Genomic DNA, 15,600 nt, shown 5'->3' with positions numbered 1-15,600 from the left:
CTATTCCTTCCATCTTATGGTTTCATCCAACTGCTGCTCGAAGACCATTTGGTCTTCATCATCTTCTTCTTCTTCTTTGGCCTGTTGGCCTCCTTCTTCTCCTGCTTCTCCTTGGTCTCCTTCTTCTTGGGCTGGGGCCGGAGCCCCAAGCCCACCCATCTCCACGTCCTCCTCCTCCTGCTGCTGCTGCTGAGGGGGGGAGGGGGGGGGGGGGGGGGGAGCAAGCAAAAACAACCCCCGGAGCCAGAGTCAGAGTCAGGGCCGGGGCGGGGGCCGGGGCAGGGGCCGGGAGCAGGAGTTGCTGCTGCTGAGGCTGAGGCTGAGGCTGCTGCTGCTGTTGCTGGTGCTGCTCGGGGGCAGCGAAAAAAATTTCTTCGGCCGAAAGGCCGGCATCTCTCTGTGCTCGCGCCAGGATTTTTTTCTGGCGGCGGGAGAGAGCACCTTCCGGGCCCCTCCCACCGGCGACAGCAGGCGTCTGCTGGTTGTCTGGTGCAGTATTGTTAGTTTCCAGTTCGATTAAAGAGGGGAGCATGGAGGTGATGTACTGTTGTTGTTGTTGCTGCTGCCTTTGTTGGCAGCATCTGGTATACCTGTTAGCTCGAAACTGTGAATAAACGAATGGGTTGGGAACATACTTCTTCCTCTTCCTCCTCCTCCTCCTTCTCCCCCACACCCACCAAGACGTCCTGTTTTGAATGTCAGGCTTGAAATAAAAATATACGTCAACGTAAACATACCACCGCGTCCACGTCGTCCTCCACCGCGGCCACCGCGGTCACCACCCAAGAACCGATCAACGGCCCCCACCGCCCAAAAACCGATCCACGGCCCCCACTATCTTGACGAAATCGTTGGCCTTGAACGACATCTATTATGATAGCAGTTAGTGCGTGTTGTCCTTCTGAGGGATAGAGTCGAAACTTGCGGCGACAACGATATAGAGATTACCGTCAGTAAGGCGTAGTGGACACAGGTGTATGGCAAATACATACAAAAACAGCCCAGGGGGGCACAAGTCAATATTGTTTGGAAATTTCTATTGTGACGGTTAGTGGTCCATACCAAAACATGGTACCCGAGGAAATGCGTACAGAAAACTCAGAGGGCGCAATAAACACGATCAGAGAAACTGTAGTACCAATAGTCAGCGATGGAACTTTGTTTTGAAAAGATGGGCGCACTTGCATGGGTGGTGATGGTGTTGAAGAAGAAAGCCGAAAATTCCAGTCAGGAGGAAAGCAGAGATATCCAATGCCAATGGTCAGCAAAGAGAGCTTGACGGAAATTGATGGGCATTATGAAATATGAAGAAAGATGAAGAAGGAAAACGGAAGAAGAAGAAAATAAGGTACAAGTCGGAAAGCACTGGTGCGCGCATGGCAGGCACCTGGCAGGCCTCGAATTACGCGGAGTAACGTGACTTGGCGGATTCCACCTTCACCTTGTTCGTACTCTCTGTCCGTCAATTTGGCAATGCCCTGAATGCAGAAAATTGATTACTAGGTACCTAGGACTGAGTAGTACCTAGTAGTGATTTTTAGATGCTGGCTCCGGATATTTGCAATAGAGGTAGATATCTATAGTATCTCTAGGTATCTGTAGTAGCTGTAGATATCTGGAGTAGCTGAAGATAACTCCAGTAGCTGTAGATAGCTCCAGTAGCTCTAGATATATGTAGTCTCTCTGGATAGCTGTAGTAGCTGTAGTAGCTGTAGATAGCTCTACTAGCCGAGATAGCCCTACTAGCTCCAGATATACACGATAGCTTAGAGTTTCTGTCGTAAGTCTATACATCTCCAATAGCTCGGCATGGTGATCTCTAGCATCTCCAAGCACTCATCTGAAGTGCTTGGTGGATGATTGTTCTGAGGACTTGTCGTATCGTACCTGCAATTGCTTTGCATTCTGGGCCTCTGCATCACCCATACTACCTCAAAAAGAGATTGTCCAAATTTATCCCAAGCAAATAGCCGTCTTTGGCCGTCTCGGGAGAATTGTCTTTCAATCTTTCTAGTATCTCTACAATAGGTAAAAATGGACGAGAGAGGAGAGCAAAGCTCACTCCCAAAAACACCCAAAGGGCAAGAAAAAAAAAATTCTCAAGCTAACAAATTCCATATTTCTGCTGCTCTTAATAGCAACCAATTTCCTTCTAACATCCCCTTTCTCACTGCTCCTGCTCGTGCTACTCGAGATTGAGAAGCTGCTGTTGTAGCCGAATGAACCGCCTCTGTTGCTGCGCAATCAACTTGTTTTAATGTCAGAGCAACAGGTCTTGCAGCTCGATTTGGTGCTGCAGAAGTTGGATTCGCTGTTGTCGATGCCACTGATGCTGTTGCAGTTGTTGCTCTTGCTACTCCATCTCATCTTCATAAGGACGGAGGCAAACACCCACAACAAGCCAGCTCGGTCAATGGCCAGGGTCAACATTGTCTTCTATCTTTGGGTGACAGACTGCAAGCTTGGATTATATCTGTTCCGGTAAATGTCAGAGTTGTGATCAGTCATAAGGGAGTTATAGTGGACATACTGCTCCTCCATCTCCATCAATGGTCTCTCCGTTCACCAATCTGGCCGCTGCCACTAACAAACGGACCATTTTGTCCACGCGTGTCGTTGTTGTTGGATATCTGTTCGGTGGTCACCAGCGTACTGTCAGAGGAGGAAAAATGCTAGAGCAAAACGTACGAAAAGAAGGCGTGTCGACACATGATCTGAATGAATTTCTATCTCGAAGTTGTTGCCACATACAAGGGAGATTCATCAGTAAAAGAAATGTGTAGGAAAGAGCCCGGTGGGCAAAACAAAATCTCAAAGGATAACTACACCAGAATGAGAGCACCTAAACAATAGGTGGAAAGTCTCGAAAGGAAATACTCACTAGTCTGGCATACTTGCGTGGTTCGTGACGCTATTGAAGAAAGAAAACACTGGTCGGAGAATAGGAGAAGGGATTTTACCTACTGAAACACGGGTATAGCACCGAATGCTGCAGCTCCCGCATGGACCGAAGCGACGGGGGGCTTCCAGGTCCAGAGTCCATTTCACCACCAGAGGTAGCAGAAGGACTTGCAGGCGGCCAGATGCTATAAGCATGCTCGCGCAAACCGAAGCGACGTAGGGCTTCTAGGTTCTCTCCGCCACTGCCAGAGATGGCAGCGGGAGTTGCAGCTGCAAGACTTGTACGCGTAGTCGCCCCGACCGAAGCGACGTGAGGGCTTCCAGGTCCTGCTTTTCTTCATTACCAGACCTGGCTACTGGGAGTTGATGCTCCCGCCAGGGGTAGTTGAGGCAGTTGGGGATGTTGCGAGCAAGCCTGTATTGACATTGTTGGAGAAGAAGCTGGTGTGACGAGCTGTTGGTAAGGCATCACAGGGAGAGAATCGGACGGGGAAGAGAAGGGAAGAATGTCGAGTATCGGATGAAACAAACATCAGAATTTTGATTCGCAAAAAAAAAAAAAAAAAAAAAAGTTTTTGAAGATGGCAAGGTACATGTACATGTAGATAGGAGAGCACATCATCTTTCTGCCTTCATGTTCAATCTGCTGCAGCAGTCTTTTGTCCTCTTGCGTTCTGCCTGAGGCACACATCCAGTCTTCAGTGGCAGCTCTCACGTGCCGTGGATCAATTCACTGGCACTTCCAAGTACAGCTGCCTGTAACGTTCCAGGCCCCTCATCGTGTACTCGGACTTGATGTCTGGTTCAAGCATGAATTTGGCACTTGTAGTGCATCGTTGAATCTGTGTCAGACATTCTCCGACGCTGCAGGGCGAAGTCTGTTAGTGGCAAGCGCCTAGTGGAACCACCCTTGGTACATGTACTCATGTTCTTCTCCAATATGAGTACATATACAGTACAAGATTTATACCTATCCATCCATCAGATCTACTTACGGCGACTAGATCGATCCACCAATATTATCTTCCAAAACCATGCATCCTTTGCTACATGCAAAGAATACATAATCTACCTCCCTGATTCATTGCAGTTCTACAGTGTCCCGCGCTTCTCTTTTGTTGTTCCATTCCGCTTCCTTCTGTAATTTAGGTGCCGCTAGGGCAACCAAGTGCCTGTAGGCCCCCGCGCCAGTGGGCCGCTAAGCCCTGTGCCTGACTTAGCGCCCCGCCAATACTTTTTACAGCACCCACTCTGGCTTGCCGGCTTCATGTTCTGACCCTGCCTGGCTACTACATGTAACCAGTCCATCCATTATTCAACCTCGACGATTGCCAATTGATCACATCAACACTCATTTCATAATGTCCAAGCCAAATCTCTGACAATTCCCATCACATTCATTGAAGTAAATATCCAACTAGAGTCTCTGTTATTGTATGTGTGTAGACATGGTGGCGTTATTTCTGCAGTCTGTGCAGCGTCAGTTTCGCATCACAACCTCCTACGTGTACTCACATCTCAAGGCTGTAGCTGCCTGAATCTGATCAGATCTTTGGTTACCGTTATCTGACAGAGGTTGTCTCGGGACTCGCATATCAGCTTCAATTGAGTTTGACTGGCCAATCCAGTTTCAATCAGGCATCCACGTAGGAACGTTTGTGTGAACATGCAGGGCCGTATCTCAAGTCACCAAAGTGCGGAGGAATCTTGCATGGTCGGATTTTCTGTTTATCACGCTCTCATCAACGCAACACAGATGATAAGTTTTGAAGAATGAAATAGAACGTATATGTGCTTTCCAATTCTTCATTTCATCAACTTCCACCCACAGTTACTACTGTTTCAGCAGATTGCCAGAGTAGAGTCTCAAAGCCATTTGTAATATCGTTGATGTACCTCCATGTGCTCTTCATGCTAACTAGGTACATGCATATAACCGAGATTATAAATAACACTTGAGCCAATAAACTTCGTATTTCCACTATTTTTGATCATCACCTATATACTTGAGCTGAAAAGTCCATTAGTAGAGTATATAACCAAGGATTCAACGTGCCTCCTGAATGACCGCCCGGTCGTTTCTCACTGGCTCATCAGAAAGTGAGCGAAATGTGATCTGATTCATGCAGCCTTCATTTTGGGCACACCACTGGTAGGTAAGAAAGTCTGCTGTCATCCAAGTTGGATTTTTTTTTCTCTTCCTTCTTCAACACCATCATCACCAAAGCAAGTATGCCCCCTTTGCCTCCCACCAAGATCTTTGCTAATGACCAGGTACATAGCCCTTCTATACGATCGTGTTTGCCTGAGGGCAGTTTTTAGTATGTCCTTTCTCTGGTATCTTTTGTTCTTGTTTTGTCTAACTGTGAGATAGAATCTCTTTACAAACCTGTCGCGCCTCCTAGCCTTTCTTTTTGTATGATTTCACTTCGGCATCCCCATCTATATGATACCCTGACCGTGATATAGAAACCTTGAACAAAACTCTTAGGCCTTGTGCCGTTTTTCTATTTTGTACGTATCCCACACACCTCTGTATCATGCGTTGGTGCTGGTGGCCGTGGCAGTGGTGGTGGTCGAGGAGGGCGCGGTGGTATGTTCCATACCTGTATTTGCTTTCATTTATGATCTCCTCAGAACTGACCCTCTGAAACAGGCCGTTTGAGAGGCTGTGGCGAAGAGGGGGGACGAGGAGGAGGAAGAAGGAGTATATCCCTGGCCGTTGCCTCATCGTTTATCTCGATACTGACACTGTTGGAGTAGGCAAGCCTGCGGTTCCCGGTTTTGGGGGGGGGGGGGTCCGGGGGGACTCTCTCCCGGAGGCAAATCAAGATGGCGGCTCGGGCTGGCCGTTTGGCCAGAAGTACTGTTTTGGCTGCCACCGAGCAGCAGCAGCAACAGCAAGCCCAGGACCAGTCCCGGGTTCAAGGCCAGCAGGAGCGGGAGCAGGAGCAGGGGCAGCAACAGGAGCCAGAGGGCCAGCAGGAGCCAGAGGGCCAGCAGGAGAAGGAGGAAGAGAAAACAGAAGAGAAAGAAGAGAAGAAGACCACTAGTTGGTGGTGAGGCCAAGGGGGGCGAAATCTTTGCTTTTTTTTTTTTTTTTAACCAAATGAATCAATGAGTCGTGTTTCCGTCGCCAGTGCTGTTTAATCCCGTCTCAGGTGTTTCTTCCCCTTGAACTTGATGCTAACATGTGGCTGATCTATTTACAAGACTGGGGTAGTCATGTGGTAATTGCAATATTACGCCTGTATTCGAAACGATCAAGCATTGTCCAGTGTCATACTCGCCCCAACATTTGACAAGACGACGCTTGAGACAGCTGTTTTAGATGTGGAAAGAGAACGAATCCGAATCCCTTAATAATGACTTGTTCATATGGGTACCATGATCTCAAAGTGAATTCTTCAGGTTCGTAGGTGGAATAGACCTACGGCTGGATAAATACAGCGATTCCAATACAACAATGATTACACGACCTTCATCGTTTGCCAACTCAATTTTGACATATCGTTGAAACTGAATCAACAACTCCAATCGATTCATATTAACTGTGCAATATATATGCTCATTTCAACTCTTTCTTGTGCAATATCTACACGTAGCTCGCTGTGACGTCGGATCACATTGGATGATCATGTTCTCCAACATTTCGGTGTTTACTACCAAGTAAGGCCCCTCATCGGCGTTAACATTCCCCTCAACAACAGCGTCCGAAATCAGGTCTATCAATACACAGTGTGTGATTTGCGGAAACGACATAGAGATTCCCAGAGATTTCAGGTTAGGCGTCATAGCTAGTCGTTATGTTAGGCATTAAAGTCGGGCGTCTATTGGCGAGATGTGTGTGTCTTCATTCACCCAGCCCTCTCAATATCTTGGGGGGGAATCCACTGGCAAGATATCTCAAATGAATCTAATCGGAATTCTTTCTAGCAGTGTAGGTGCTGGGAGTGGCTCGCACAGTATGATCATTTGTGCATGCTAATCTCCGTTCGACAGAATGATAAATATTGATGCAAGATGCCATTATTTCATCTGTCGCATCTCATCTTTCCATATCAACAGTCAATTCTCTGTAGAATTAGTCAAGTAAAGAAAGAATCATGGCTGCTTTAAGTGTTCCCAACCTGCCAACAGTTATGCGAGCAGCGGTTGTGAATGAGGTAGGCACTTATCACACATCTCATGCTTGTGATTCAGAGCAATGCTTACATGTACTCTTTATACTGGCCAGTTTCACAAACCATATCAGATCCAAGACGCATATCCGCGACCTGAAGTCGTTGACGGTCATGATATTGTGATTCGAGTGGCCGCCGCATCATTTTGTCACACCGATATCATGGTTCTGGAAGGCCAGTTTTCGAGTTTGCCGAAACAGCACGCAGGCTCTCACGAGCCTACTGGAACAATTGTCAGTCTGGGAGCAGATGCAGCTGCTCTTGGTTTCAAGCTCGGCGATCGCATTGCAGCACTTGGATGGCGTGGCCTTTGCGGAGAATGTGTCGATTGCAAGGGCCCAGTCGACAAGCGCTACTATTGTCGTTTTATGAAGGGATATGTTGGAACCACTCTGCCCGGCGCGTTTTCAGACTTCACCGTTGTCGATGCCCGCTATGCAGTTGTTCTTCCAGACACCATGAGCTTCGTTACCGCCGCTCCATTAACTTGTGCGGGAGCTACTGTATGGAGAGCAGTCCAGTCCACAAAGGCGCAGCCAGGAGAGTGGATCGGTATTGTCGGTAGCGGAGGTGGTTTGGGTAACTATTCTCTTGTATTAGCATGAGTTTAAATCACTCCCTAACAAATCCTAAACAGGTCATCTTGCCATACAGTTTGCAGTCAAGGCAGGTGTCAACGTGGTCGCCGTCGACGCCCGCGAGGAAGGACTTGAGCTGTCGAGAGAGTGTGGAGCTCAGCTGGTTCTTGATGCGCGCAAAGGAGATGAACAACTGACGGTCGCTATAACCGAAGCTATCGGCGACGACAAAATCAAGGCGACTATCGTGTTATCAGACCATGAAACGGCGTGTGATACCGCTTGTACCATTACTCGACCTCATGGGACAGTCATCCAAGTCGCTCAACCTCAACGAGTGTCGTTTCATTTTCGTGCAATCATCTTCAAAGACCTGCGCTTTGAAGGCTCGTTGGTGTCCGGGCAGAAGGAACTCGAAGACATGATTCATTTTGTGTTGGAGCACAAGATTCGTGTCAAGACGAACATATACGAGAACCTTGACGCTGTCAATCTCGTAGTCGATGCGGCGCGTTCGGGGAAAGTGAGCGGGAAGCTGGTGGTAGTCTTGGATCGCGAGGCTGTTGAGGCTGACAAGGCCCAAGATCGTTGGTAGGAATAGAAGCTTGCGTACGTATTCTATTTTCACGTATAAAGATCAGATGAGGTCAACATTGCGGCAGAGCTGAATGCGCATAAAACTTCTCTGGAAGAAGAACTCAGTTGATTGGGATCCGTAGTGATGGAAAGAAGTAGCATGCTTCTTGTCATCCAACGACTCTAAAGCTTGGTATGAGGTTGGTGGCTTCGGACAATGGAATCTACCCAGGCGAATATTTAGATGACGGCTAGGCGCCGTCGCAAAGAAGGTGATTGAGTCGGTATCAGCTGAGAATAAACAGTGTTTGTTTATGGATTGGATTTGTTTAATCGATGCATTTGCTCAGTTCGTAGTCGATCATGTTTCTCTGTTTTTGAAGTGATGCTCTGAAACCCAGGGAGCATCACCACGCCACTATGAAGTTCGTAGTCGTCAATGCTGTAAAGGAAGTGTTGACTTTGAAGATGGCGCATAGCCGGGGGGATGAAAAGGGCATATGTACCCTTGGCCCGGTCGTCCTCACCTACGACTGCTCCTGTTCTAATACTGTTTGTTGTGAAATGATGGAAAGGCGTAGATACTACAAGTAATATTAGATATGAGGTAAGCGTGCCTATGTACATAACTCCGGATGTCCAGCCTCTACAGCTTAGAAACCCAGAAACGGAGTCACTTCGCCGACCGCAATTTACCCCAAAGACACCACATCCTTCTTCCCTAACCTCTTGAACCACACAGCTCTCTCTGTTTCCGTCTCCACCTCCGAGCTCTCTACCCAGCTTCACCCAACCCACAACCTCTGAGATCCTAGCAAGTATGATCTCACCTTCATACATTGCGTTAGCTTCAAAGCCTTCCTCAATTCTACGGGGCTTCCCGCCCCAGAATAGTCATTGACGCAGTTGCTTCTGCAGAGAAGGCATTTTCGCATCATTTTGCGAGCCGCCGTCACTGACAGACAAACTCAAATACGCACCGAAAATGCGCTGCTCCAGGTCTATATCATTCCGACTGACGTCGTGCTGCTTACGTGCCTGTCGGCGGTAGAAGACACGCTTGCACCATTTCCATGCCTCGACCCCGGCAAAGAAGAGTCCGGCAGCAATAAACACAATGCCCCATTCCCAAGTAATGCCTTTGTGTTTAAAGACCTTTGTGTTGATGACAGGGATATAGAGCAGAGGAAAGAGAGTCACAAAACCGACAATGACAGCCCAGAAGAGGAACTGGTTACGCCAGATATCGTGAATCCACTGTGTAAAGTACTTATCAGAGCCGGGCTGCATACGGAAGAAAGATCGGCGTTTATCAATCATCTCCCAAGCCAAAAAGAGGGCAAACCACGTCAGACAAGCAAACGTGGTTGCACGCGCGCGGAAAACCGTCTCGCAGCTGTCATTATAGCCTTCGTTACAGCCATAACCGAGCTCTCCGTTGCCCCAAACATAGACACGGAGGACGAAAGAACTGAGGCAGAGCGCTGAAATCCAGAGGCCGTAAACAACCATGTCGATGAAAAACTCGAGCGTGAAGATGCCGGTCTGCAGGGATTGGGGAGGCCGCTCAAGAATGCCTGGCACAGCGCGCTCAAAGCCTAGACCCATATCGGGCATACCTGAAGTAGCCATGATGATCCATACGATTTCCACAGGGGTCAGGGGGAATATCGAGAGACCTGAGATGTCTTTGAACGCTAGGCCGACGAGAAGGGTGACGGCTTGGGCGATGTTCTCAGCCAAAACGTGGAGGACAAACTTCTGGATGTTGTCGAAGATGCGGCGGCCTTCTTCAATCGCAGCGACAATAGAGGCAAAATTGTCATCGGTGAGAACAATGTCAGAAGCATCCTTGGCAACATCAGAGCCAGACTGGCCCATTGCGATACCGACATCTGCACGGCGAAGCGAAGGAGAGTCATTGACACCATCACCAGTCTATCAATTGGAAGTGTCAGGTCATTCACACAACAAACTTCAATGTTCAGGAAACTTACCATAGCGCAGAACTTCTTGCGGCGGTGAAGAGCCTCGACCATTCGGACCTTTGTGTTTGGCGCGCATCGAGCTACAACCAGCGGCAGGACGGGCAGTTGATCGACTTCATCATCCGAGAGAGCATCAAATTGGGCAGCCGTCATGACCATGGCTCTTGCAACATCTGGGGATACCATATCCATACGCGAGGGCAAGATGCCAACATCAAGAGCAATGGCCTTGGCGGTCTCAGGATGATCACCAGTCAACATGTGAACTGTTATGCCAGCTTTGTGGCATTCTTGAACAGCAGGGGCGGACTCTGGGCGAGGAGGGTCATAGAGGCCGATCAGGCCCCGGAAAACAAGGTCACACTCGACAGAAGCACGGTTGATCTCGTCCCCCTTCTTCACGTCGAGATGGTATGGCTTGGATGCTAGAGCCAGGACGCGAAGCCCCATGCCAGCAAAAGTCTCCATGTTTCGAAGAATCTCCTGCTGGAATTCCTCGGTCAGAGGGACCACGTCATCCGAATCGTTGGGGCAGTAGGTGCTGCACGACGCAATAACTCGCTCCACTGCGCCCTTGGTGAAGGCGAACAGCTTACCGGAGCGATTGTCTTTCATAATGACAGACATACGCTTGACATCAGAGTCGAAAGGTAGCTCAGCAATCTCACTGTACTGGTTCTGCTCATCATTGCTGACCAGATGTAGGCGATTCCAGTCAAATCGAGAAGCAAAAACCTGGATGGCAATCTCAGTGGGATCACCTCGGGCATGCCATTCATCATCCTTCTGGACGACAGTCGCAAGGTTAGCAAGAGATGCAACACGCAGAAAGTCGGTAAGGACGATATTGCTCTGGGAGAGGAGCTCTTTAGCAGAAGCGACGGTGCCGCAAGCATCACCACCTTGGCTGAAGCTAATCTCGTGAGGTTGGCGTGTGTCGTAACGGATATCACCAACGGTGGGATCAAACGGTGACGATGAGTTCTCAACAGTATAAGTTCCCTTACCAGGCATCCATGCACCTCGAGCAACCATTTTACCCTGGGTTAGAGTGCCGGTCTTGTCGGAGCAGATGTCGGTGACAGCACCCAAAGCCTCGAGGGACTTCAGATTTCGCACGATGACGTTCCGCTGGACCATCCGCTTGGTACCCGCAGCCATAGTGATGGTTAAGACAACGACCAAACTCGCAGGGATCATGGACAAGCCTGTGGCGACGGCATAGATGATGACTTCCTGCGTGGAGTTGAAATTGTTGGCAGCGAGCACGATGATGGCACAGACGATAGCAACCCCAAAAAGAAGGATTGCCAGCTTGGAAAGCTTCTTCTGAAGCGGTGTGCCGACATTGACTCCAAGGAAACGGCCGATAGCGTCGGTCAAGGTAAGTGTATAGGCTTCAAGGTATCGGTGAGGCTTGGCAGAACCATCAGCCTTGCGCTTAACAGGACGGACCTTGCTGTCTTTCTTCTGAAGGGCAGATGCAATGGCACCGATCTCTGTGAAGGCACCGGTTGCAAAGACGATTCCCTTGGCACGGCCTTTGGTGACGGTGGAGGAGCTGTACGCAACGTTAAGACGGTCGCCGGGGCCAGTGGCATCATCAAAGACGGCGGCCTCATTTTTACGAACTGGCAGGGACTCGCCTGTCAGGAGGGCTTCGTCGGTCTCAAAGTTGACTGCTTCAATCAGTCTAATTGAAAGCGTCAGTAACCGAACCCGGGTCAATTACGAAGCCGGGACCAACTCACCGGAGGTCAGCAGGAATTGTATCGCCCGTCTTGATTTCGACCAGATCACCAGGAACAATCTGGTCGGAGGGCACAACCTTGGAATCGCCATCCCGGACAATGTTTGCGGTTGGAGATGAAAGAGAGCGCAAAGAATCCATTGTCTTCTCGGCCGAGTATTCCTGGAAGAAACCGACGACGACGTTGAGTAGAATGACAGCCGTTATGACGCCACCTTCGATATAGGACTTGATTCCATAAGAGACAGCCATGGCGAGAATCAGGACCTGCGAGGTTACACAGTGAGCCAAGTTAGAGGTTACATATGCCGTCATTAGGAGAAGCTCACCAAAGTCATAGCATTGGCGATCTGTGCGATGATAATCTTGATGGGCTGGGCACCTTCAGCTTCTCCGAGATCATTTTTGCCATATTTTTCAAGCCGCATGCCGGCTTCTGCCTCGGATAAACCATTGAAGATGTTTGCGTTGAGCTCGTCAACGACTTGTTCGAAGGAGAGCGCGTGGGCAGGCCTGCTCATCGGCTCATTGCTCTGGCCCGAGAGATGGGCCACAGCCAGTCGATCATTGGCCTTTGTGGACATGCCCATCCTCAACACCGATCGAACGATGATAGCTGAGCGATGGAATCTCGAGTTTGCAAATGTAAGGAGGAACCTGGGCGAGAGTGAGAAACCGGGAATTTGGAGGGAGAAGTGAAACACTGAAAAGGAAGTAAAGTGAGCTGGGGTTACGGATGTCTTAAACGCTATCTTGACCACATGTGAGATATGAATCGGTACTGGAATCATCAGTCATCGGAGAGAATACGGGGGATTGCGATTAGCCACAGTGGATTCAGTGCGACGACAGATATCCATTCCCATTCTGAGGAGATCCTCAAGGTTTTCGCCCAGCAGCCAAGAACTTCTTGGCGATAATTAGGTCGGAAAATGGTGGACACGATTTGAGGGCAACGACGAATAAAGTGTACGGAAGTGATAACAATCCATGACGATGGGTAATCAGTTGGATAACAATTAGATAATATGTGGGATTTGAAGATACAATTCCCCCTTGGACACGCGTTCAGAACTCGTTGCTTATCGGAGGTTGAGAGTTGCGACGACATTATGAACTTCCATTTGTGGTAAGTACTGGATACGTGGACTTGGGTCTTTTCGACCGCACAGGGCATGTAGCAGGTACCTAATTGTTTAGTTCGTTACAAATTGCCACAACGGTAGCATTTCAGATCGCGCATTTTGACAGGATAAGTCAGTTCAAAGCCCTGGATAGAGATAGACAATAAGAGTTGTCTTGAGTAAAACATAACAACCTCGTGTTGCTGCTTGGGGTTTTCATTTTGTTTCGCTGTTGAGTATTCAGGTAGCCTGCAGTTGTGTTTTCTATAGAAAAGGTGATTGAATTGATCCTGGCTAGTTGTCCTAGATTTGCCTACATGAATAGATCACTCAGTTTGCCGCCGGACAACACAGAAATATTCTGGTTGAGCAGCGCTGCAGTGTTGCAATTTTACAAAAATGATTAGATCAATAGGAATTGATCACATGTGAGAATATTCTCAGGTACAAATTATCTTTTGACTGGGTAGTTGTACAGAATGGCATATTGAAGTCTGGCTGTCAAGCATGGGGCAATGGCATCTGCCAACTGGCAAGATACAAATCGGGTGCAAGTCCCCAATACAAACAAGACTATCATAAAGACGGGGATTATGGAATTGACCGAAAATCACCATTATAGTGACAAGAAATATGCCAATAGTGCCGCCAATGAGAAATCGAGAAATGCAGAGGCGCGCACGCGCATTCCCAGAGACGGCCATCTGATATCACTTGGCCTTCACTTTGCAATCACTTATGCAGCCCAAAAACTGAACTGAAACGCTGTATCTGAGATTTGGTCCCACATTTATATGCCTTGAAGAAATGCCCAAAGCCGCTCTCCTCTTGGAAAGAATCTCTTCCTCAACAACATCATCATTCTGTGTGAGCATCCCTCCCTTCCCTTTGCCGCTCTTCGTTTCCCATCACAATGTTCATCATCATCAACAATTCTCCCAAATATCAGCATCATGTGCCAATTTACTGACAAGGAAGAGCATAGTCGTGTTGTTATATTCAAATCCTTCTGTCAAGCCCTTTTTCGTGAGTCTAACCCTATGGGCCGTCCGATAGATCGCCGAACTGACTTGACAGAAGCAAAAATTTTGCCAACGAGGGCGAATTTTTTTTTTTTTTTTTTTAAAGAAAATTAGTATATTGGCGCCTGTGTCGTCAAAGCAGCAGCAGCAACATCACCACCACCACCACCATCACCATCATCATCATCACCATCATCACCAACGTAAGTGCGTCCAAGTTTGAGACACAGATCTGATACTAATACTCGAGAACCAGAATGCCTATTATAGACCAGTTACAACAGATACTGGCAAGGCCAGATCTGTTGAGAATGTTGGCGGCGCCAACGGCGCGTGAGAGGGCTCCAGCGAGCCGAGGCCGTGGACGTGGCCGTGGACGTGGCCGAGAACGAGGACGAGGTATGCCTCTTCATATTCCTTTCAACTCTACCTCATAATTGAACAAACTAACAACATTTTGACAGGCGTCCCTCGAATTCGAGGCGGGATGGTGAGCATCCCGGGGTATCGTGGCTGCGGGAGGGGCGGCACCCTCTCGAGAAGAGAGGCAGAGCGCCTTCGTCAAGGCACTCTCGTGGCCACACAGGGCCAGCAGCAGCAGCAGCAGCAGCAGCATCAACAGCAGCAGGCCCAGCAGCAAGCTCAGGCACCACCACCGCCGCCGCCACCACCACCAGCGCAGCAGCAGCAGCAGCAGGCCCATGCTCAGGCTCAAGCTCAAGCACAGGCACAGGCACAGACTCAGACTCAGACTCAGACTCAGACTCAGGCATAGGCACAGGCCCAAGCACAAGGCCGAGAAAGAAAAAGAGTAAGAGGAAGAGGAAGAGGAAGAGACAGCCACTAATTGGTGGAATTTTTTTTTTTTTCGTATCAAGTTTGTAGGAACGTGGGAGGGAATACAAAGTTCGAATGGTGTCTCCGTCATGTTTGAAAGTAGAATCTTGGTGAATGTGTAATAATTCCATCCGTTATCCATACATTATATGTAGTTACATGTACATGTATGTAGTTGTACCTTGTCCCTAGCTTGTGGCATTAGTATGGACATGGACGCTTTGCTCAATTGTTGAGCTTGAAATGGTTCAACGGAAGGACATTGCATAAAACAGGAACTACATGAAGATGTAAATGAAATCTTGTAACCAATACTTACAATGCATGGATTGCAGCCTGGACACGCCCCAGCAGTTTCATACAGTGCGCATTGAGAGTGTTTGTCTTCCATGTTGGTTGGTTCGACGCATCCAACTATGATATAAACGGAGCAGATGCCCGCAACTGTCTTGGCAACTAACTTACATACATTCACATTCACCCAGCCATCCATTTCGACTCGATCAAAACGCGTCAACAACTCCGCATTGTCTCGTGATGAAGTCGAAACTTAAGACCTGGCTTCGAGGGCTTCGAGAAAAGCTCCGCAGGATATCTAGACGCTCTCGTCATGGACAAGATGAAGCAGATGACGGCGAAT

General features: G+C 48.6%; 5 protein-coding genes across 5 annotated transcripts; 3 read left to right on the top strand and 2 right to left on the bottom strand.

Moving 5' to 3' along the window:
• Window positions 1-1,926, bottom strand: TRIVIDRAFT_200342 (uncharacterized protein; the record flags this gene model as incomplete). The annotated part of the gene is made up of 8 exons (XM_014102750.1): window positions 1-189; window positions 236-562; window positions 636-686; window positions 738-868; window positions 949-1,036; window positions 1,092-1,129; window positions 1,508-1,577; window positions 1,888-1,926. The coding sequence occupies 8 exons, from the start codon at window positions 1,924-1,926 to the stop codon at window positions 1-3; spliced, it is 933 nt and encodes a 310-aa protein (XP_013958225.1).
• A 3,807-nt stretch (window positions 1,927-5,733) lies between these two features.
• TRIVIDRAFT_221272 (uncharacterized protein) lies at window positions 5,734-6,135 on the top strand (the record flags this gene model as incomplete). Its single annotated transcript, XM_014102749.1, has 2 exons — window positions 5,734-5,953; window positions 6,125-6,135. 2 exons carry the CDS (start codon window positions 5,734-5,736, stop codon window positions 6,133-6,135), a joined length of 231 nt encoding a protein of 76 aa, XP_013958224.1.
• A 1,000-nt stretch (window positions 6,136-7,135) lies between these two features.
• TRIVIDRAFT_128602 (uncharacterized protein) lies at window positions 7,136-8,216 on the top strand (the record flags this gene model as incomplete). The annotated part of the gene is made up of 2 exons (XM_014102748.1): window positions 7,136-7,664; window positions 7,723-8,216. Coding segments are annotated over 2 exons (1,023 nt in total), but the record flags the coding sequence as incomplete, so codon positions are not given.
• A 917-nt stretch (window positions 8,217-9,133) lies between these two features.
• On the bottom strand, window positions 9,134-12,567 carry TRIVIDRAFT_67662 (cation transporting ATPase; the record flags this gene model as incomplete). The annotated part of the gene is made up of 4 exons (XM_014102747.1): window positions 9,134-10,177; window positions 10,237-11,920; window positions 11,979-12,244; window positions 12,307-12,567. The coding sequence occupies 4 exons, from the start codon at window positions 12,565-12,567 to the stop codon at window positions 9,134-9,136; spliced, it is 3,255 nt and encodes a 1,084-aa protein (XP_013958222.1).
• A 1,487-nt stretch (window positions 12,568-14,054) lies between these two features.
• TRIVIDRAFT_200339 (uncharacterized protein) lies at window positions 14,055-14,898 on the top strand (the record flags this gene model as incomplete). The annotated part of the gene is made up of 4 exons (XM_014102746.1): window positions 14,055-14,127; window positions 14,238-14,326; window positions 14,408-14,522; window positions 14,588-14,898. 4 exons carry the CDS (start codon window positions 14,055-14,057, stop codon window positions 14,896-14,898), a joined length of 588 nt encoding a protein of 195 aa, XP_013958221.1.
• Between the last annotated feature and the right edge of the window lie 702 nt (window positions 14,899-15,600).

Source organism: Trichoderma virens (assembly GCF_000170995.1).
Source record: "Trichoderma virens Gv29-8 chromosome Unknown TRIVIscaffold_5, whole genome shotgun sequence".
Taxonomy (NCBI): domain Eukaryota; kingdom Fungi; phylum Ascomycota; class Sordariomycetes; order Hypocreales; family Hypocreaceae; genus Trichoderma; species Trichoderma virens.
The sequence above is the reverse complement of the archived record's forward strand: the minus strand, read 5'-3'. Positions and strand labels throughout refer to the sequence as shown.